Genomic DNA, 23,299 nt, shown 5'->3' with positions numbered 1-23,299 from the left:
GCTGAAGTTTCATAACGAGTTGGACTCGTAGAACATTGGCTCGAGGTGGTCCACAGAGACCTGATATAAAGACCTCAAGTTCACATAATTGCACTCGACTCCGTTTCATATTTGCATAACGACCAAGCTGACGCACACACACACGCACACAGAAACACACACACACTTGAGGTTTCTGGGCAGCTTTGCTCGCACTTGTTGGATCTACCTAGATGGGAAACCTTGCTCGTTCGTTAGCAGCCGTAAGGCAAGCTCCACTTTATTATTATATTCAAAAACAATAAAGTTTGTGTCATGTGCAGCATTCGCAACGTGGCATGAAAAGCCACATGCACACAATGCAATTATGTTGGATGTGCTTTTAGAAGTATCTATAAGATACAAATAAATGTCAACGGCATGCGGGCAATAATGACTGCGTCAGCTCTTGATGACGACAGCACAAGCTCAGCCCTACAAGCCAGACAATAGGACGACAAAGTTGCTTTAAGACACAATTACAAAGTGCCACCTAATGATGTTTAAAGCTGTCTGCAGCCCAAATATGTATCTTTAAGAGTTTGGACACTGCAGAGAACTGGACAGCGCTTTGTAACGTAGAAACTTTGTTAACAATGTGTCGCGAGCCAAGTGAAAACTCGCTGAAAGCGCTTAATTGAAAATGTTTATTTATTCTAGTTGCTTGGCTAACTATATTGTGTGTGTGTGTGTGTGTGTGTGTGTGTGCGCGTGTGACATCTCGATAACAGCAAAACTAGTTTGCGCTTCTAATTGAAGTGGCGAAAACAAATAACCTGATGATTGGGCGGCATCAACCGCAGCTAGCCAAAGTTAAATTGCAAAACATCGGGAGTGCACAGTCGGGTTCCAGATCAACTTTTGAAAGTCATCAATTTTAAACAATCATAATATCAAATTTATTTACAGCTTATGACACGTATTCGCCTCGTACCTACGGTCTAACTGATTAAAATCTATTTACTTATGAACAATGTCTTTGGGTATATATACTTTTTTAGAAGTCCTTATCCCAGCCACTTAGCTCTTCGGGCGGCTCGTAGTCTGGCTCCTGGGCGTGGATAAAGTATTGCAGGTCTGTCAAACTCCTCAGGTTGCGCTTTATAGGCGAGGGAAGCTGCTTCTGTCTAAGTCGGGTCCAGTCCAGGCTGTCAAACCAGCTATGCCGCTTGATGTCCGCAATGCCCTTGCGCTGATAGCCCAGCCGCTCGGCAGGCAGCTGCTTGCACAGATGCCGTATTAGATGCTGCGCAGACTTGGGTATGCGTGAGGGCATGTGTATGACATCGATGCCACTCAGGATGTTTTGGTAGATCTTGATTTGATTGACCCCGCGAAAGGGTGTTTTGCCAACCAGCAGCTCGTACACAAGTATGCCCAGTGCCCAGTAGTCCACGGCGCGATCATGACCGCGATCCAATATTATCTCGGGCGCCACATACTCAGGCGTGCCGGCAAACGTGTTGGTCTTCTCGTTGGGACGCACGTACTTGGCGAAGCCAAAGTCGACCTGATAAATGTTAAAAATGGCCATTTAAAATATGTGATATTCAAAGTTTGATGTCAACTCACCAGCTTGCAGTAGCCATCGCTGCTGAGCATTAGGTTCTCCGGCTTGAGGTCCCTGTAGATAAAGTTGTGCGCGTGCAGAAAGTCAAAGGCTTCTACGACACAGCCCGCTATAAATTTGGCAGTCTTATCATCGAAATACTGACGCTTTGACATGACCGTCCAGACATCGCCGCCCATGCAGGCCTCCATCAGAAAGTACACATACTTCTCATTGCGATAGGTGCGATAGAGTCTAGGTAAAAGGGTTTCCCAAAGTTGAACTGTCATTAGATTTCAGGTTGGATCTACTCACTGCACTATAAAGGGTGAATCGCGGCACTTGATCATAACATTCTTCTCATTGTAGACGTGCTCGATTTGATCCTGCTTGATCACCTCGATCTTCTTAATGATCTTCAGCGCGAATGCCTTACTGTTGTGTGTGACCAGATCCACACGCCCAAAAGCGCCGGCACCCAGAGTAGCTACTTTCTTCAGATCCGAGATTGCGATGTGGGCATGCTCATTATCGAATTCGGCGCCTTTGCTGCTCGAACGTCCATTCTCGTTGTTGGTCTGCACATGGGGCTTCTCGCTTAGCTGCCTTATGGTGCCCAAGTAGCTGATGAAGGCTCTGTGAGGAGGGCAACATATACTACGGGCATACTTAGTGGATTTTTTATTCTTACTCTCGCTCCAGTTTGAGCACCTCAGTGCCTGGCGCATCCGCATAGACGCTCGCCTGTCGTACGTCCGCGTTCATGAGTGCCTGCTCCCCAAAATAGTCGCCACGCTTACGCTTGGCAACAATTTGTTCCTGCCCAGCTTGGTTCTTCTTCTTGATGGTCACCGTGCCGCCGCGTATGATGAAGAACTCATTGCCCACCTCGCCCTCGCGTACAATGCAGCTGCCTGTCTCGTAAAATTTCTGCGAACATATCCAAAATGGTTATGGATACTTGTTAAGAAATGTAAGAGCTCCTACCCGCTGTAACAGATCGACAACTCTGGTGAGAAGACTCTCCTCCAGCTCCTGCAGAAATGGAGCTGAGCGTAGGAACTGCAGGTTCTCCTCGCGCTCCCTAGAGCCCGAGATTTGCATAATGGCACGAAACGTTTCTCGCGTAATCTTCCAAACTCGCGCATCGGTGGCAGCTGCAAGGCAGAATTAACTCGCACGGTTACACTTCTGGACATGGAGCTACTTACCCTTTATAGTGGCTTTGCGTGGCGCATTGTAGAGTATTGCTAGTTCACCAAAGACGGTGGCAGGCCCAAAGTTGCCCACATGCTGACCCGCTTGTATGACATCGTAGTAGCCCTCGGCGGAAACAAAGATCTCGGAGCCCTCGTCGTGCTCGTTGATGATGTAGCTGTTCTTCTTGTAGCTGGCTGGTGCCATTGCATTGATGACCATGTCCTTGCGCTCCTTGTCCATTAGATTATTGAGGAAATCGTTTCGTTCGATGGCATTGAGTATGAGATTGCGTGTACTAGAATAAGGAATGCAGTGAGGCGGACCCACATAGATACGGCTTACCTTGGTCAATCAACAATAGATGTTTACTCAACTTACGCTTCGTCCTTTGCATTAAATTCGATTTCAATATTCTGCTGCACGGGCAAATTCGGTCGCACATAGATGAGACCTCCCTCCACGCGATGTATTTTCGTTGCAGACCCGCTGCTGCTTCTGCTGGCCCTCTCGCTGTCCTCTAGCTTGGACGTTTCATCCTAATTGATGCGGTTGATTTCGAACAATAGCCCAAAAGTAAACCAAATCAAACCAAATATCGGGTTATTTAGCTGTTTGTTTGTTTGTTTTTTCCAATGTTTTAATGGTCAACTGAGTCTTGTGGTTATTTGTTGACAGTTTAAGTTGAGCTTCGAGATTAGCTCAGGGTTGACCCAACATGTTTTGATTGTTAAGGCGCCTCTTCTTTGACATCAAATGGAACATGGGACATTTCAATTTAGTCGACAGTTTATCACTGCCTGGGAACACAGCCCCACTCAAGTTTACTCAGTCCTTTTTTGGTGAATTAAAGATTTTTCGAGCTTTTAAAGTGGGTTGGGTTGTGTACCCGCGGGCCTCAACGGACGCTTCCCATTAAATATTTACCTCCATTTACACAGTGGAATCGCAACCATTATAAGCGTTTCCGGTTGGGGCCAGATCTGCGAGGCCAAACTATCGCAGTCACAGTCGCTGCACGTAGGCAGGCGAAGTCGCATAATATAGGGATGGCGTCTCACAAGGCGCAACATCAGCCAAAATTCATTAGTGGGTTGGCAAATTCGCTGCCTCAGCGGCATTAAGCAGGGAGAGCGTTTAGATACAGGTAAGTATCGGGCGCTTTAAGCAATGTAACCAGACAGTAAAAGAGCATCAACTGCATGAAAGCAGAGGGAGAGCGAAAGAGAAAGAGGAAGTCCTGCGTGATAGGGTAAGCAACAGTTTTATCTGTTGCCTGTTTTTGTTGGCCAAAAGTTAGAGTTCATGTCTGTTGCCAAACAATTAACATTTCGCTTGTAATTAGTAGCATGCCGAGAAGTCAACATCCCGCCTCGACTCCCACTGCTAGTTTGTACAATAATATACCGACTTTTACACAGCTGTTGGCCATGTTGTGCACACTTTTGTTATTTTTGCTGCATATTGAAGTAGAAAGGGTTATTTAATTAATAATGGGTACTTAACTACTGCCACGCCCAGGTTAAACAATGTTGTATTGGTCTGGTAAAATAATTGCACATTTCGCTCAGGGGGAGCACGAACAAGGTTTTCAATTGGGCAAAGTTTTTGATATTAAAATAATATTTATAACATGAATCTATTAGGTGCATCTAATGCATTTGCATTTAGCAGATATATTATCTATTCGATAAACATGATCTTACCTACAGTAATAACCGATTACTCGCAAACTGTAATTTTACGAAATTGACTTTCAAGCTATGACTTTAAAACTGTGTGAAATATAGGATTCGATAGCGAGAGCTTCACAACATTCCCACCTACTTAATTCTAGTTGAATGTTCAAATATACTCCTTATCCATCAGAGACCTGGGTATATCCTAAGCTTTAAGTTTACCGACAGCTCGAAAAATGACACAAACTGGTGTCAACTGGCCACAAAATTCAGATGACCTTTTCGTGGAGCTAAACTGGTTTGTTACATACTTGACTGACTGAAGCATCGAGGGTGGCTACTGGAAGCGAGTCCTGAGCAGCTTGACGCTCCGCACTTCGCTTCTTGCGCAAATGCAGCGGTGTTACCGGCTTTAGGAGCTCTAGGGGCATGGGTGGCGGTGTTGGTATGTTAATGTCGGGCATGGTCGACACACGCCTCCGCTGGCTGGTGGTCACTGGCTCTGTGCTGGCTATCGTGCTTTTGGACCTTCTAAGATAATTGAGTGACACATTGCTGCAGCTCTTTGCGGGCACCTTTGGCGACGTCGCCGTTGTCGCCGTCATTGACTCGGCCAGCCGCTGTCCATGTGCATGTCCTTGTTGGGCAGTTGGTAATGTTCCATTTGTCAGCTTGTTGCTGTTGCTGTTGTTGTTGGCATCATTGCTATGCCAGGACAGAATGTCATCAGAGGGCTGCTCGGCATTTAGTTCCTGTGTATGACCAATGAAAAATTTAACATTTGCCTTTGCTGGCGGTGTTGGTATTGGTGTGAATATCGAAGGCGTTCCTGTCGATGGAGTTTTGACAGCCTCATTGTCACCGTTCTCATCAATTATGCCATTCACATTCCCTTTGAGCTTTGACTCTCCGTCCACAACATCAGCAACCTGTTCCAGCTCCCCCGTTGCCCGTTCCTTATCGGCATCCACATCAGAAACACGTTGGGCTCCATTCACGTTGGGCGCCTCGGTAGGCAGTGCGGTGGGGCGTCGTTCTTTGACGGGTTTTAATTTTGAATTGGTACGTGTGACATTAATTGCACTTCCATTGACTGTCGAGACCTTCTCCTTCTCCTTTTCTCTATCCTCTGCTTGAAGCCTGCTTTTGTGCGAACGAAATTTCTTTGGATGCTTCTGTTGCTGCTGCTCATGGTGCTGGCTTCCGATGCTGTCGTCGGCATTGTTGTCAGCAGTGTTGCCAGTAATGTTAGGGCTGACCACATTTTCGGCTACAGCCTGGAGCGGCTGAACGGAGGAACTGGAGGGCTGTTGTTTTAGGCGCTGCAGTTGCGCCTAATAGGACCCGGTGGGAACCAGGTGTGGACGTACGTCCAAACATTTACAAAGACAAACAAAAGTGCGGGGTGCAAATGGGTCCGTGGGTATTGTTTGTGTTGTTGTTGTGTTGTGTACATATTTACAAGTGTTTTGTGTTGTTGTTGCCGTTGTCGTTAGCATCATTTCGTTTGAAAGTATAAGAAACATGTGTGCAAATATTAATTGAGTTTGCCAAAGACAAGCAGAAAACGGTCGGATAGGTTGAATAGGTTGGATGGATGGCCGCCGGACCCGTGAGTTTGTGCTAGGAGCAGTGCTTTGTAACAGATTAACCTGCTAAAAAAAAGACACTCACCTCACTGGCACTAGGCGTAATTATGGGCGAGTAAAGTGGTTTCTCCTCGCGTCGTATGTAGAGACCAATTTGCTAAAAATGAACACGAAAAATTAAGCGATAAAATACAATAACATAAAAGACAGATCTTTAATATTAAGAAATAATTTAATTTGGAAATACCCATACATGATAATGCAAGGGCATATATTAATTTGTGTATTGGCAGTTTTGGCGAACTACGGCTAAGCTTATTAAATTAAAAGTTCTTTACATTTAAAGCTAAACCTAATATGGTTTTATCATAGAGCACACAATACAATACAATACACAATACACTACCACAATATTATAATTATTAATATATAAGCAACTTTCGGCTAACAGAAGTAGAAATAGTGCGATTGCATATGTCGCAAATCCATTATTTTTTCTGGTTCAATGGGGTCCTCTAAGGATGAAATTAATATTTGTTCTGTTTCGAAAAGTATTTAATTTATAATTTTTTAAATTTATCTGATTTTTATTCTTTCGTGAGGTATGTGCCCAAATCTTAAAATAAGCTTATAAAGCAATTGAATGTCAATATTACAAAAATTGTTGATAAGAATATTGTGGTCAGATTAACACCTGATTCATAACTTCAACTAGCTTCGAACATAATTATGTTTGTTATTAAAATATATGGATTTTAGACTAAGTTGTATACTTAAAGAGTATTGATTATTCAATAAGATGGGAAAGATAAAGAAGTTTTCAAAATAAAAAAGAAAACCCTTTTCATCTGCTATCCATTATTATAGTTCCATTAATTCGTGTCACAGCAGAAATTATTTCAACATAACTACCATTTAGAGTAAAAGCATAAATATTTTGTAAGGATAAAAAGGTTTCTAAGCATTAGCTGCCAGCTGGACTTAAACTCGACAGCTGTTGAAATTTATGTCCAACATAATTTAGCTTTATTCACTGCGGGACCTCAAATCGCATCAAATGTCAACAGGTCTCTGCTAACAAAGAGAATACAATATATGTATATAACTGCAAAAGGAACAACAATTGCTACTGCTACTCAGAAAATGCCAACAAATCGGCAACAACAAAAAAAATCATTTAAAAAAGGAAATTCCCAAACAATCTGTGAAAGTAAGCAAATAATGCCGGCTGCTTTGCTTGACTCTCTGCGGGTGTGTGTGTTGATGTGCTGGTATATCTGTCCCTTGCTTTGAAATCAATCTGTAGCTGACACGGCTGATAAATGGGGAGAGCCGTGCAGTTAAATGTCTGCAACAGTTGCCAGTTTATCCCGCCATTGAGCCTCAATAAACAACAACAAACGGCCATTGTGTTGGCGTTTGTAGCATTTGCGCCTTATAAATATGTTTCTATATTGTCGCGTTTGTATTCGTATTTGTATTTGCACTGAGTACGCATTATACTTGTGGCAAATACTTTTCATACGTTTGAGCTTTGCTCTTCATATTGCATAAAAAAAAGTCATTTGCTTAAATCCGACTCGCAGCCAGCTGACGAAACGAAAGTCAGAGGGGCTTTTTCCCACTTTTGATTATGTGACAGCTCAGGAATTTCGAATAGGTTTATCGGGTTGATGGACTTTTATTGGGTGTGCGACTGTGTGTCTGTGTGTGTGTGTGTATGTATGTTGGCTCGCAGTTTTATAAAACTAAAAGTGCTGTTGGCATAAATTTAAATTTGCAATTCCTTTGAAATTTGCCAACCCAAAACTAATCGAGTTATTCGCATTTGTCTTCGAATTAGTCACGAGTACTATAAAAGAGTATCCAATTCTCATTAATATTGACTTTTTTCCAGTGCCATGTTGATAGCCTCCAACTTGGCCCACAACCTTATCTGTGCCGATTCCTTTGTTTGTCTGTTGTTTTATTTACGGGCACGTTGTTTAAAATAAATAATAAATGTTCTTTTCATGTGTACCTATAGATGCGGTATCTAAATATGTGAGTATATCTCGAATACACTCATTTAGTAAGTTACATTCACATAGCTGCAAAGTCTGTAGCTTAGGTGTTCAAGTTCAAAGTCTTTTTGCTTTCTTTAATTAATTAATTAATAACTAAAATATTAATAGCGATCAGCTTAAACATACTGTGGTTTTCTATGTAAGAGTATTTAAAGTTCGTTAGGTTGACTTTCATATTAATGTCGTGCTCACATTATTTGAGTATTGTTATTTGCTTATATTTATATGTGCACTTGATAAAGATAGAAACGCTTTTTATGTGAAGTAGCAAGAAGTATTATTAAAGCTTTGTTTTATGACTGTAAACAAAAAAGTTTAAAATAGAAACAAGCTTATGTTAGTGCGAAATTCCAATGAAAATCTCAATGAAGTTTCAGTTGTGGAGATATTGCTGGTAAAGATAGAATGAAACGCTTTTTAGATACTGACAAGATAAAAAATAAATAAATTAAAATAAATACAAAGCCCACTATTGATAAAATATAAGTAAAATATTTTATGTACAAATATTTGGTATTCTTTGTCCAATGAAATCATTTTAATAGCTTCTATAACAATAAACAAGCAAGAGGTTCTAGTTGGGAGCTTCCGACTAGGGGATACCCTGAACTCTCTTCTTCCAACATCAAATGCATACACAGGATACCGATATCGATTTTTATCGATTGCTTGGAAACGGAGTAAGTTATCGATTATCGGAAAGAAATTCGATCTGCGCGGGCACTAGCAGCACCAACATCTAATATGTCAAGCTCTTCTAGCTCTTATAGGTTCTGAGATCCTTGCGTTCATACTTACGGACAGACTGACAGACGGACGGACGGACGGACGGACAGATGGACAGACAGACAGACGGAAATTGCTAGATCGACTCGGCTATTAGTGCTTATACCCATTTTTAATGGGTTCAGGGTATAAAAATGTAACTAAAGACAAATTGAGAAATAAGTAAAAATAATTCTGATCCCATTCGTTTGCACTAGTCATTTTGGGCACTATTTGGTGGATGTATGCTTCTAAGGGATGCTTTAAGACTTTAATTAATATTAGAACTAACCAATAATCTTGGTTATAAACATTTATTTATGGGTTAAATGAGCTAAAGTAGCGCCAGCGATTAGTGACTTTTATGCCGGCCTCGTTCGACTTTAAAGGCATTTTTTGAACTCCCAACTCTGCTCTTGTGGTGTCACCCGCAAAATAGCAGAGCGTCTTATCGCTCAATTGGCAGCCAGGCATGCGGGCAATAAAATATTCAAACCTTTTGGGGGGGCCACAATGTGGCATCGTTGCTGTTGTTGTCGTTTGGCAGCTCACAAGCCGCATAAATAAACACATGTCAATATGCAGGTCGCGTGGTTGTCTCTACTTTGATATGCTAATCAGCCTTAAACGACGACATTTTGACAGGTTTTCCGTTTTCCCACGGAAAACGCCAGAAAAGAATCGCTGGGAAATGCTCTCGCTATGTCGAGGGGGGCAGCCGCCCGAAACGATTATTCTGATGGATGTTTTGATGCGATTCCGATTGTTGTTGCTAATCGTTGCCTACAAAGGATTGCTCACCAGTATTAAAGTAAGAGTATATCGATGTCATAAATTTGTCAAAAAACACAGTGCATATGTTTTATTTTTATACCCTGAACCCATTAAAAATGGGTATAAGGGTATATTTTATTTCTGCAAAGTCAAAATGTACGTAACAGGCAAAAGAAAGCATCTCCGACCCCATAAAGTATATATATTCTTGATCAGCACCAATAGCCGAGTCGATCTAGCCATATCCGTCCGTCTGTCTGTCCGTCCGTATGTATGAACGCAAGGATCTCAGAACCTATAAGAGCTAGAGACTTGAAATTTTAGATGTAGGTGTTCCTAGTGCCTGCACAGATCGAGTTTGTTTCCGATAATCGATAATTTACTCCGTTTCCAAGCAATCTATAAAAATCGATATCGATATCCTGTTTTTTGGGCAATTTTGGTAAATAATAAGAGCTAGAGTCACCAAACTTGACATATAGCTTCTAAAATAGAATATATATATATGCATTTGATCTTGGGAGAAGAGGGTCAGGGTATCCCCTAGTCGGGAGCTCCCGACTAGAACTTCTTACTTATTTTTATTTTGTATATATCGCAGCGCTAGCTGGCAACACTTCAAGATGTCAAATCTAATGCATTTATTTTCCTCTGGGGCGTTGTTTATTTGACGACTTTGACTTTGAACTCCACGTTTATTTTGGCATGTGCGTGCAATCCTGACAATCCTTATCACGTTCACATCCCGTCAGCAACCGCAGGCTCTAGTACAGACTACGGCACTCAATGTTTCTTCCATCGATAGCTGCGCACCTACGAACTGTGCATATTTATGTTCCATTTGCCGGTTGGAATATGTTTGGGTTCGATTTATGCATGAGTTTCATTCCCACACATAATTCATGTGCATGCTTATCATATTTTTGCATATTAAGTGTGTGCTTTTGTTTCAACCAAACCAAGTGCTGCCATTGCAATTTCAAAGATATTGTTATGGGCCTGGGTAATTTGGTTAAGCCAATTTCGAATGGGAAATCCTGTTCAAAGTGAATGAAAATCACAACCTGATACGTCAAATACTTGGCGATCAAATATTTATGAGAGCTTATGTCCTTTACAATTAAACACTATCTCAGGCACTGGCTTTTAACTCCGAGCATATGGCGACATAAGACTTACTATTATCAGAAGCCAAAACTAAGCCATCAACTGTAGTAACATAATATATATCATTAATATGTACTTATATGCTTATGAGTTTGATAGATACGAGCCTAGCGTTGGCAATTGATAAAAATTGCTACCAACTATTGGGATTTCAATGACAAATAGATAAGGGTACATAATGTGTTATGATTTTACGTATTGCCCCGTTTAGATAGTTATGCTTAATTATTTCATTTGATAAAGCTGACAGTAAAAGCTTGAAAATGGCATATCTATTGTTTTGTAGAATTATCCCAACATAACTGAAAGCCTATAACACAAGTTTGCTTATAAAAGATACATATAACTTAACAAAGACAAAGAAAAATTAAAAAATTTGTAAATAATAAAGATTATAAAATATAAAAGGTATTTCTGCTCAACCAGTTTAGTGAGGGTATAAGAGCTTCGGTGCATGTACGAAAGCTCTTTCTTTTTGTTATTATGATAAGGCATGTGAAAAGTGAACGTCACATTCGCCAAAGTCGTTGATAAGGATAACAAGTTTTTGGCTACACACGTGTTTTTTTTTGCTTTTTATTTTTAGTCAGCTTCAGTATTTGGTTAACTGTAACGCTTAGTTATAGCGTTGGCCAGTTACCCCCGCCACATAACTTAATTAAACACTTAATCAACTTATCAGTGCCGCTTATCGGCCACCACATGTACGTATACATGTATATGTATGTGTGTGTACACTGCTCTCTCAGTTGCAGAAACTCACCACGGGGCTATCTTGTGTGTTGAGTATCGTGTCGGTGTTCTCATCTTGAGCGGGCGTAAATTTGTTTTTACTGCGATGATGGAAGAGACGCGGAAAGCAGGCCATGTTTGCGGGGGATAGCGGGTGCTGCTGGATGGCAGGGGTCACCTAGGTGGGGAGCCTCACACGCCGGGTTGTTAAATAGTAAATGGTGGGGGTAAAGTGGATTGTTATTGTTTATTTGCTGCCTGCTGCTGTTTGCCGTTTTCCGTTAGCTGTGGTTGGTTAGTTGTCAGCTACTATTTTAGCATATTTATCGCACATCTTTTGTTGCTATTGCTATTGTTATTATTGGTATTTTTGTATTTATTGTTATTGTGATTGGTGCCTGCAAATAAAACTGAGCCGAGTGGTTAACGGTGCTTTAACCCTATTTTGATAACTGTTGCCGGATTTTTGATTTATGGCCGCGCACTTAATTGCCGCTGTAAATTTGTTGCGCTCGGCTGCAATTGTTGTAATTCGCGATATTTCGATTATTTTTTAGCCCACAATTCGAATCAGTGACTCGATTTGAATATGCACTCGGATTTTCGCGCACTGCCGTCGAGCACTTGACGCGTTATCAACAGCAGCGCTAGCCCCAAAAGAGATATATTTCTTTTTAAATTGATTAGATTTATGGCGGCCTATTTGATTTGTTGCGCTTTTACCGCTGAAACATGTAAATAAATATTGTTTCTCTTTTTGCGCTTTGATTTGGTTTTTTTGTTTTTATTATATTTTATTTAATCGTATTACTTTTTGTGGCACATATTAATTAAATTAAACTCTTTGCTGTGCGAGCTGCAATCGCTATTATATTTGATGTTGTTTTTTTCTATTAATAAAATAACTTTTAGTATTTTTGTATTTATGTGCTTATTTTCGAAGTGTTTAGCGGTCGGTAACACGCGACTGAGTTTTTATTTCATTCATAAAGCAGGAAGTTTGCTTTGAGACAAGGAATACGGTCCTTTGTCTGTTCTAGTATTGTAATTCAATCTAGTGGTTACGAGACTTTGTTTTCCTGCTCAAGGATTTGTACAAAAGGCTTGGCTATGCCTGGTTAATCAGCAAGTTCTTCGAACGAGTCTCAGGACAACCCTTAAGCCAATATAAAATCTGATGATTATTGAAATATTTATACGAGCAACCTACTCAATTTTTGCTTTTATGCCTTCCGGTGTTGAAATTTAACTTTAGTTTAAAAAGTCTCAAAAATCGAATTTTTTGTATTTATTATTAATATTTTTGTCAAATTCAATGAATAGTTAAACTGTGTTATCAAAAATGTCGTTAAATAGCAAATAGTTTAAAAAAAAAGGCCTTCAATATATCGACCAAAGTAGCTGATTAGGCTCTTTCAGCGCTTGCACAAAAGTAAAACGCAAACTCGCTTTTCATCAGATATATTTCCACTTATAGCAAAAGTTGTAAAGTTCATAAATTTCACGCATCGCCAAATGAATGAGCTAATTAGTCAGAGCCCGAAGCCCATTGCCACGCTTCGCCATGTTTCGACTCGCCAATTCCGCGGTTATGAGTCACTGAAGAATTGGATTTTTTTTTGTATTTTTATCGTACATCTCTTATCGTTTAAAACGGCTAATTGTTTTCTATTTATGCGGAGGATTTCATTGTTTGGCCAATTGCTTTGGGGTACAAGAAAAGGCCGCTTGGCCCTTTAGTTTGTGGCCGTGAATTAAACTGGGTTATTCCTTGTATCTTATCAGCTCAACAGACGGTTTCAAATCAAAGGCACAATCGAAACCTGCGGCTTGCGACTTGACCAAATCGCAGACGCGGACTGCTTCAATTATCTATCCAACAATACCGTTCTGCATACATCTTGCTACTTATAGATGATATCAGTTTCGTATTACACGACATCTGTATAGATAACAGCGGAAGAACACAACAATTGTATTTTGCAAATCGAAAACGGCAAAAGAATAGCATAACTTATATGTTGTTGTTGTCTTTTAACAATCATTTGTATTTCACTTTTCTTGCCACCAATAACAACATCGACAAGCGATTCACAAGAGTCACGAGGTCGTCATTTATATTGTTTTATTGATATTTCGGTTTGCAGTTATCAGCGGAATATTTCTTTTATTTTTGTTTATGCTTTTGTTTTTGCTGCTCTCTATTGTTGGTCTTATTTAACTGGAGTTTTACAGCGCATTTTCACAAAACATCCAAATCTCTCAAAATACAAGATCCCAGATTAGGAAATAAGCGTAAGTAAGGAAATTATGAAAGCAAAAAAAAAATGGAAGCAACTGAAGCTTATTTCTTTTGATTAGATATCCATATCAGACGCAATGTGATTGATTCGCAGGCTGTTCTATTTGTTAGGTAAATGGAATAAAACAAAACATTTGACAGCACAGATCAGAGTTCTAGCAGTGACTGTGTGCCGTGGGCATAAGAAACAACTTCTTATCGAATTTGCTCTATAATTTCATGGACACCGATAAGTGAGCGTTTGGTTACTCGCTGTTCACATTCACATTCACACTCACACTCGTTTTTTATTTCTCTTGTCGAATTTATTTCATTCACTTTTCAACAAACCACTCGAAACGGACACGCCAGCCGCTCATGCTCTAACCACAAGCCGCAGCCCCCGGTGCACACATTTCCGTTAAGAAGTTAGAATTTAGGAATATTTTTGAAATTGCTCAATTGGGCACGTTACAATTTCCGCTTCATTTCTTTAAGAAGTCACAACTATTATAAATTACATGAATATCAACAAAAATACAATAACAACTATAGCTCGATCCGCAGCACTCACTACCCGTACACCTGCCGCCGTGGAGGCTGATAACTCGACTAATTTAACGCGGCCAATTTAAATTGGCAATTTGCTCGACGCGTCGACGGCAGCAGCAGCGGCAGCGGCAACTGAGCAGCTGGCTGGGCCCTGGGGCTCTTTATCGGTATCTGAGTTGAGGTTGAAGTGCCCGTCGAGCAAAACGCTGAACGCCCGCCCCGTTATCAACGGACAGGTGCAGGGCAGCGCGTCATTGTTTTGACGTGAATTTCATACTTTTATTTTTCTTTTTTTCCTCACATATATTAATAATTCTATTTACTGGAAAATTGAGATTGGAGAGAGATTAGCACACTCAATACAATAGCTCTTCAGAGAGAATGCATATAGATTCATACATAACTCGATCTATATTAAACTGTTTGGCCCGACTGACTTAATGCTGAACAACGTATTTTTTAAACCGAAAATGTTAGGGAGTCCATAATTTTAACCTTATGTGGCATTTATCTTTTCCTTGGGAAATCGAGCAGGCAGATGCTTTAATATTGCGGAATCGGGTTGCCTGCAGAAAGACTATTACTTAAATTTCTATTTTGGTCGGGCATATCCTTGAGCAGAACTCCGAAGATTTATTATATCGTAGTGCACTGAAAAGGTCGTAAGCACTGCCTCAGGTCAAGCATTCTAAGCTTAACTCCTGATACCCTGCAGTGCAATGAGTAAAGAGAGCTTTTGATCGATTAAAAATATTGGAATCGCTTCGCCACGCCGAAGATTTAATACCCTTACGGGCCCAATCCTTTCAGAATGCTTTAAATGCTTTGTCCGTATCTAAGAAGCCCAGGGAAAGTAGCAAATGCCGAGAATAGCTAAGTTATCTTGAGAAACAAAAAAATTTCATACAAGAACCTCATTTTCGACTGATCGTGCCTATGGCGGCTATATTATATAGTGGTCCGATCCAGCCGTATAATGAGTATAATGACGTTAGCTAAAAACTCAGAGACTAGTTCGCATAGAAACAGACAGAAGGACAGACCGACATGACTATATCGTATTGTCTGTTGATACTGATCAAGAATATATACACTTCATGGGGTCGGAGATGTCGCCTGCTATGCGTTACACACGTCGAGACGAAATTATAATTCCCTCTGCAAGGGTATAAAATATCTTAGTTATCGATAGTTTTGAATATGACGGCCTAAAAGTATGCAAGCCCTTAGCAGTTAGTTCTAACTACACAGTGGTAGATGTTTTTTTTAGTTGCATGCTTTTCTGAAAGGAAAGCATTTAAATCATAAAACTTATCCTGAATACATACATAACCCATATAAATACATTTTTGAGATACCTTCATCAAATATTTCATAATGTTGTAGTTTATACAGAGCTCTAATAAGAGTGCCATCATCCAGGGCAATAACTCTATAAAGCCCTCTTGAGATCTAATATATGACGGGCAAGTAAATGAACTTTTTACAGGCACGATATTCGCATGCCAAGCTCCAAAAAATTATTCATTATGCTTAAAATGCGTAACTAAAGTAATTTGAAAGTAAAAGTCGCGCACTCTCACGCACGCAGAGAGCAGAGCTGGAGGGGAGCTATGCAAAAACAGGGGGCGCGGGCAGAGACTGGCGCTTAAAGGCCTATGACTTTGCGTGCTCACATGTGCCAGGGCTTTCAGCTATGACTTGTCTTAGTCAAGCAGTGGCAGCTATGCCTTTAGGGCGCCCAAATGTATGCACGTGTTACGACATTGTCATTTGATTAAACTTGTTAGCGCACACAGAGCATCAGCAGCAGCATCAGCAGCAGCATCAGCAGCAGCATCAACATCAGCAGCACCATCAGCAGCACCAAAGTTTATACACCTTTGCCGTTTCCTTAAAGCCAAATGCGACGTGTACGAAATACGTTCAGGCCTGTCTTTAAGAGACAAGTAAGATTTAAACACAAATTCCCAAAAAAAAGAAGATATTTGGTGCAAGTGTTTTTATTTGCTTCACCCACTTCAGATCCAGTTTTCACTAGCGAGACTAGAAGGAAAGTGAGAGCTAAGCATATATATATAACAATCCAAAGGAAATTGCGTAGAATCAAACAGACGGACGGACGGACAGTTGCACAGATTGACAGACAGAAAAGCAAACAGAAAGATATGTCCATATCATGGGCATTAAACAGCTTATGGTTTTTTTTTACCTCTCCCCAAAACAAATATTTAAAGTTTGTAACAGGCAATCAGATACTTACAGAATCCATTGCGACTTTATTTGTGTTGCGATTACATGGAAAGTCAGTTTAAATATTCACCACGAACAACCCTTTCGCACATTTGGAGTTGTGGCTAATTGAGGACTTTCAAATAATTGTATTTCTAGGAATTTTAGTTGAAATAATCAAACAAATACCAACTAAATTTGAACCGGTGACCTCTCGCTTGTCAGTAAGACGCACAGATACGGGCAATAATAAGTCAGACATATTCATGATATCACTTTGCTTAGGAACAAATATTTTGGCTGTGTTGTTTTCGTTTTTCCCAACTGAGAGTTGAATTTATCAAATACCGTATTGGTGTTCCTTTTCGATCCAAAAGGCAGCCTTAATGAAAATTGGCTGGCTCTGACGTCACATATAAGTCATATTATTGCAAATACTCTGTTGTTTATCAAATTTAAACACAAAATAGACTTGATGCGTCTTTTTTGTTCTGATGTTCGATCGCACCTGACTCCGGGTTCGTTTTATGCTTGCAGACTAAAGGTTAAGTGAAAAGGTAATTGTGTACAAGAAGTAATCGGATTTGTCAAGCCCTTCTTGAAAGAATTAAAGTAAAGGAGGAATATGGGAATATAATTGAGCTATGTGGGCCTTGACTATATGCTTGCACGTATGTATGCATTTATATTACTACAATAAATTAAGTAGTAGTTATTTCCACTCTCCCATGTCTACATCTAAATTGCATTACCATATATACAAAAACTAGAAAATAATTACCCAGCTTCGCATAAATAGCTTAAGTTCCTGAAGCTCGAAATGTCTTAAAATAATAAACAAATACTTGAAGTGACAAATGTAATATGTGTACTTATTTTAAATCAAAAAAAATTAATGCTGATTCAAAGATATGTGTCAAGAATTGATGTAAAGCAGAAAAAAAAGTCCTGCAGCGAGAGACGCATTGTGTTTGTGTGTGTAAGCAAACATGTTAGAATGTATATTCAGAGCCACACACAATGCCATTTATCGCCCTACTCTCAATGCTTGTGTGGCTCGAGACTGTCAATAATTTATGGATCAAACGCTCACATTGCTTTCGTATGACATTTGAGCCACATGGTATTTGCGGCAGGCATTTTGGTAATTTATAATTTGTTTTGGCTTTGCCAATTTGTGTACAATTTGTTGTTTTAGCTATTATATTTTTGTTTACTATGTGCTGTAAATATGCTATAATGCAGTTATTCATAACATCAGCAAATCTATTTTGAATGTGATTAGTCCTGCTTGCTTTGTGATTTGATGCCAGATAGCATTGCTTTTAATTATTTTGCTAATTGCATTCGATGTGTTTAATGTCTTTTAGATGCTCTTTGTGCAGAGTATACATTTGTGTGTGTGTGTGTTTAATGACTGTGAAATGTGAGCTTGAAATGTTGTTAGCAATTAGCATTTCGTTTACCTTAATTGTTTGATTCATTATCGTCATTACCTTATAAAAATAAATAATATTAGCTATTAGATAGTAAAAACAAGATTATTTTTTGATCACTGAGCAATTGGTTATTTGAAGCCAACTTTAAAGTTGCTAAAAAAAAACGTTGCTCATCGATTAACAATTCAAAATGTATTTGAAATAGAATATTATCAATGAATTGCCAATTTTATTGGTCAGCTTGTTCTGGGTCTGATATTCTTTAAGTTTTGTATTAAATTTGAGCGTGAAAACTTGAGGAAACGTTAACGCATATTCCCAAGCAATTCTCCCATATTTATCCATATGATTTTTGCTTTTGGGCCTCCGCTCACTCAGTGGGAGCTTGCGTTGTTCAAATGCAAATCTGCCACTAATACCCCACGAAAACTACAAAAGTCAACCAGTTGAAGAGCTTTCGCAATTTGGCGCTGGGAATGGCCCGCAGACAGATGCAGGAGCGTCAACAAATGTGCGACGAGTGAGCCTTGAGCTTCAAAGCGGCTACCGAAATGAAAAACAAGTGCCAACAAAATATGGGAAAACAATTTGAAAGTTGACAAAGAAAAGCGCTCGAGTGCCGAGTATTTCGGGCCTTTGTTTTATGAGCAGGCCCGCTTCACGGCGGCCATGATTGATGCGTGGCGTTGCGCTCCATTTTTAGTGGATTTCGAAATTGCTTTTTCACGCTGACAGTTTACGATTTTCTAGTTCTCGTGCAAGCCGACATGTGGGCGCGCAGGGGTGAGTCGAAACGCGTGGGATTGGATAAAGCGACGGCGGCAGTTATTCAAATGCAAACGACAGCTGTCAAAATGGTTTCTGCTAAAAATTTTACATCATCTCACCTTTTTTTTTGTCTCACACTTCTCTCTCACTCTCTCTCTCTTGCAGTGGGCCAGCAGGCAATGAGTGGCTGGGTCGGAGCAACAACTGCGACAACTGACCGTGTTCCATGCATATCGTTGGGCAAATGATAAGACGACAGCAACAGGAGACGCCCAGCTGAAGGAGACCCAGTTGAAATAGAGTAACAGAATAAGCGAGTAGATAATAAAAGCCAAGTCAATGTCGCAGCTGACAACCGTCAGGTTATCAACGATATTGCTGCTGTTTATGCTGCTTCCAGCGGCAACATTGCTAACAAATCAACAACAACAAGAACAACAACAGCTGCAACATGTGCGCCACAAACGTCAAAACAACTCGGATCAGAAGTTCTCGCTGCCCGCGGTGCCTCTGCCACCTCCGCCGCCTTTCCCGGCGGCCAAGCATAACTTTGCACTGAATGCATTTGCCATTGGGGAGCAGGCAGCAGGCGGCATTGGCTCCGGCCCCGGCTCCGGCTTAGGCTATAGTTCCAGCTCCTCTTCCTCCTCGCCGGGATGTGGGGGCCTACTCAACTCACGCTATGGCCTCATTCAAACACCAAATTTTCCACATCGTTTTACCACGCCCATCGAATGCGTTTGGATAATTGATGCATCTGAGCTGCCAGCCACCGCTCAGGGCAATGTGTCCATCGTGGTTTATCTGACGCAGCTCTACGTGCTGGGCGGCCTCAAATTCACCGAGTATATGTACTACTCGGACGACTTCAAGGTGCCCGCCCACCGTGTCTTCGCCCTGACCGAGGAGGATGTCACGCAGGTCACCTGGATGCAGTTCAACAGTCAATACCTGGAAATACGATTCACCATGGCCACGCTGGATGGGACTCATCTGCGCGCTCTGGACCGCCTGCTAGACGTCTATGGCTTCAATATCACCTACGAGGTGCAGCACGAGGTGAAGACCACTCAATGCAATACACTACAGTGCCGTTTCCTCGGCGATTGCTATGCCAGTGCTGATTATAGGTGAGTTGAACATATAGAAGCTAAGATATATCCAATAAAAATAATCGCTTGCGAAACGAACGCCGATCCTCGTATATAAATATTGATATTCGAACAATATCTGAGTATTTCCCTATTTCCTATCATTTATAAGCATGGGAAACAGGTGAAAAACTGGTTTAAACTTTTTAAAAGCATTTCTTTATTAATGAAATTTTAATGAAATAATTCAATTTTTAATTCAGAATTATTTATAAATTGGAAATCCAGTTGCACATATTTGATTATTGTTGTTATTCTCTAGAATATAGATTATCCCGGTTAAGAAAACATTAGTTATTCAATAGATAATTTCTATAATTCCTGTCAGTGCAATCGTAGACTGCAAAAACTCTATCAAAACATCGAATTGTTTTAGAAAAGCGTCTTAAGGTCTTAAGGTTCAAAGGCCTGAGACGAACGAAAGTTCATTTTTTGTCCGTTTGGCTTTAGGTCTACATAAAAACTAACCAATCCTTAAACTTTGAATAATCCACATGCCCACACAAGCAAAAAAATAATTTGAAAACTGGACATGAGCTTGTTGTGTAATGTGTTAACTATCGTAATGGATTTACCCTTTAGCCTGGCTGCTATTCGCAGCCCCATTTTCCCAAATATTTCATCAATCAATCAAGTCGGCAACTGGCAAGCAGGCAGCCCCTGTCCCAACCTTACCGAAGATCTACCTTGCCATACAATTCCTCATGTATGTCAAACTCAATTGCAAACGTTATTCATAAGGACCAGGCTAAGCGCGTTCAGGGTACAGGACCAGGTAAATGCATCAAGAGCTGGTGCTGCTGATGCTGCTGCTGCCGCTGCCCTTACCTTTCAATTGACTTTTGGCGTATGCAAACTTTTTGTAAAGGTTTTTGTTTCCTAGCCCCGGTGAAAATGTGTTGGCAATGCCTTTCATTGTTTGGGGTTTTGCTTTTTCTCTGGGGAACAGAAAGCGGAGCACAACGAAACGGAAGTTATTTGGCAATAGCTACAGCAACAGCAACAGCAGTGCCAGCGCCAGCCACTGGAACATTGCAAAATGTATGGCTCCCACTTGGTTTAGGCTGAAAGCTGAAAGCCCCCAAACAGTTGGTCCGCTTTGCCAGTACCAGAATCTGAATCAGCTACTGAACAGAAAGAGAAACAGGCCGACAGAGCGCTCGGAAGAAAAGATTGATATGCAAACATTTAACAGTTTGCATGGTTAGCCGCCTGTGATTTTGCGCGTTGCGATTGCCGCTGGGCCCAGTTTATATGCATTGACCGAAACCGAAAGGGAACTCAATTTGAAATCAGCAGCAGTCGACGGGTCAGCTGCGCTATGTTTCGTCCGGAATGTTTGGCCAAAGGTCGAGAGGCGCAAAAGTTTTGGCATGTTTAAATATGCGTGGCACCCGGACGCAGGTGCTGCAGCGCCAGCCCCCCCGGGGCGTTGCCCCTCAGGTTGCCACGTTTAGAGTTTTTGGGCATGACTTATAAATGGGCGGCACATGCGAGCGGCACTGGCGCTAATGTGCGCTGAGCTGGCTAAAAGCAATATCATTTATGAAGGTTAAACGAATGCCGAGCGGTGGCCAAAAGACTTCGTGGCAGGGAAAAGCCATGTCGAAAACCTACTCACTTTGTTTCAAGAATACTCAGCCCTGTCATAAAACTAATAAAACCTTTTCACAACATTAAGAGGTAGCCATTAGGAGGCGTAAGCAGAACAGAAACCCATTCGGATATGTGAAGTGTAGTAAGAACTACAGTTCTCTCAAGTATCCATTCATAACATTAATTTGATCAGGAAATATTTATTTAAATAAGTTTTAAAAACAGTAAGATATTTAAAAGGAGTGAACTTAGTAAATGCCGAGCTTGGTCTGGGTAACTTGAAAAACAGGAAACTATTTTTCAATCGATCGTTAATATGACATAGTCTTCCGATCTGGCCGGCTCCGATGTATTGTATGTATGTATTGCTGGCAATGGAAAGACAGATGCTGATCAAGAAAATAAACTTCGATGTTTTACGTACTTCATGAACACGTTATAATATCCCCTTTATAAAGAAATGATTCGAAGGCAGAATTAATATTAAAGGAGATTAATCCTCGATTCATTATAATTTAAATAATGTACAGTACTTTTGAAATAGCTTAGGGATGCTTGAGGATTTTCTCCTCTTACCTTATCCCTTATCTGTTAGATACAAGCACAGATGTTTTATGGCAATATTTAAAAGTTAGACAGGTCCCACACCAATCCGGCTCCAACGGATACACAGTTAATTGCCGTAAAGCCCAAGCCTGACGAAAAACCAAGCACCCCGAAATAGAGACTCAATTAGCATAATAAACAAAACTGGCGGGCGAGCAGATCGAAGAAATTGTTCAATAGCTTTGTTAATTTGAGTTTTAACGCTTACGACTTTTTGCAATTTAAAAGCAATTAACATGCCATTGGTATTACTGTGGAACAACGAGATAATGAAGCATGAGAAATACGAATAAAAAGAAGACAAATCAAATTTATACTTTCGGGGACAGTGAGGTCAAGTGTCGCAATTTATGAGACTGGCAAAAAATTTAAAATTAAAAAAATATAATAAAAACTTGACAGCAATTTGGGCATAAAATAAGAAAAACTTCCAAGTGGCCTCTTCTACTTAGCATAATTAACATTAATTGGACGGCCCAAGGCTGCGTGTGGGCCTGGCTAATTGAATATTAATATTAATGTCAAAATAAAAGCGAAATGTGTTGCCTAGAAATTTAATATAAAAGTGACAGCTTCCGATAGCCAGCTGTGGAGTTGTGGAGCTCTTGGGGCGTTGGGCCGCTGAGCCCCAATAGAATTCAGCGTCTGGCACGTAGCCTCCTGCGACGTCAACTTAATTAACAACTGGAGGCAAATGAGGCACCGACCTGGCTTTGGGCTACGTGTTATAAGATAAACACACAAACACGAACAAAACACGGGCAATAACTCGCAGCAGAGAACTTTATAGGGCTGGGCGTGGCAGCGTTTGGAACGTTGCGTCGCGGTGACAAGTAGCTGAAGTTGCCGTCTTTATAGTTTGTGCCACACAACGGCCTGTCTGTGAGTTGAACGTTGAATGTGTAGAACATGTTTGTTGTCAGCTGACAGCCCCTAGTCGAAGCAGCACATCCCCAAAGTTCTCATCCCTCTCTTGCTCTTTCCCTTTTTCCTGCTCTTGCCGCACAATTTCTCATTGCATTTTTATGGCCCTCGTGCTCAGCGCGTTTGTTAAGTAAATGTGCGAAAAAATGCATAACATTTGAAAATTTCAAATGGTTGATAAGAGTCAGCGTCGGGGGGTGCGTCACACACTGCG

At 40.7% G+C, this 23,299-nt stretch overlaps 2 protein-coding genes across 3 annotated transcripts in view; one reads left to right on the top strand and one right to left on the bottom strand.

The window, feature by feature from the left end:
* Positions 1-909: 909 nt before the first annotated feature.
* LOC115763359 (cGMP-dependent protein kinase 1) lies at positions 910-12,299 on the bottom strand. 2 transcript variants are annotated; one of them, XM_030705886.1, is made up of 10 exons: positions 11,568-12,299; positions 6,118-6,189; positions 4,755-5,777; positions 3,146-3,303; positions 2,779-3,062; positions 2,555-2,724; positions 2,259-2,497; positions 1,883-2,203; positions 1,591-1,822; positions 910-1,528 (listed from the first exon to the last, which is right to left on the bottom strand). In XM_030705886.1, the coding sequence occupies exons 1-10, from the start codon at positions 11,670-11,672 to the stop codon at positions 1,016-1,018; spliced, it is 3,117 nt and encodes a 1,038-aa protein (XP_030561746.1). In that variant the 5' UTR covers positions 11,673-12,299; the 3' UTR covers positions 910-1,015. The 2 variants fall into 2 exon arrangements, with proteins under 2 accessions (XP_030561746.1, XP_030561747.1); XM_030705887.1 differs by having other exon boundaries at positions 911-1,528; positions 4,755-5,195; positions 11,568-12,295.
* LOC115763358 overlaps positions 7,888-23,299 on the top strand; it is a 105,098-nt gene continuing 89,686 nt past the window's right edge. Inside the window, exons 1-2 of the mRNA XM_030705883.1 lie at positions 7,888-8,075; positions 18,974-19,938. Of these exons, the coding sequence (XP_030561743.1) occupies positions 19,148-19,938 (791 nt within the window). The 5' untranslated portion in view covers positions 7,888-8,075; positions 18,974-19,147. The remainder of the gene's footprint in view (positions 8,076-18,973; positions 19,939-23,299) is intronic.

This window comes from Drosophila novamexicana, unplaced genomic scaffold, assembly GCF_003285875.2.
Source record: "Drosophila novamexicana strain 15010-1031.04,08,12 unplaced genomic scaffold, DnovRS2.1 tig00000739-arrow-arrow-pilon, whole genome shotgun sequence".
NCBI classification, from domain to species: domain Eukaryota; kingdom Metazoa; phylum Arthropoda; class Insecta; order Diptera; family Drosophilidae; genus Drosophila; species Drosophila novamexicana.
The sequence above is the reverse complement of the archived record's forward strand: the minus strand, read 5'-3'. Positions and strand labels throughout refer to the sequence as shown.

Coding starts and splice junctions, on each gene's coding strand:
- LOC115763359 (XM_030705886.1), bottom strand. CDS start 11,672: ATGGCCTGCTTTCCGCGTCTCTTCCATCATCGCAGTAAAAACAAATTT. Junction 6,190..11,567: donor ACACACAAGATAGCCCCGTG/GTGAGTTTCTGC, acceptor GTTCATTTTTAG/CAAATTGGTCTCTACATACG. Junction 5,778..6,117: donor TTACGCCTAGTGCCAGTGAG/GTGAGTGTCTTT, acceptor GGGTCCTATTAG/GCGCAACTGCAGCGCCTAAA.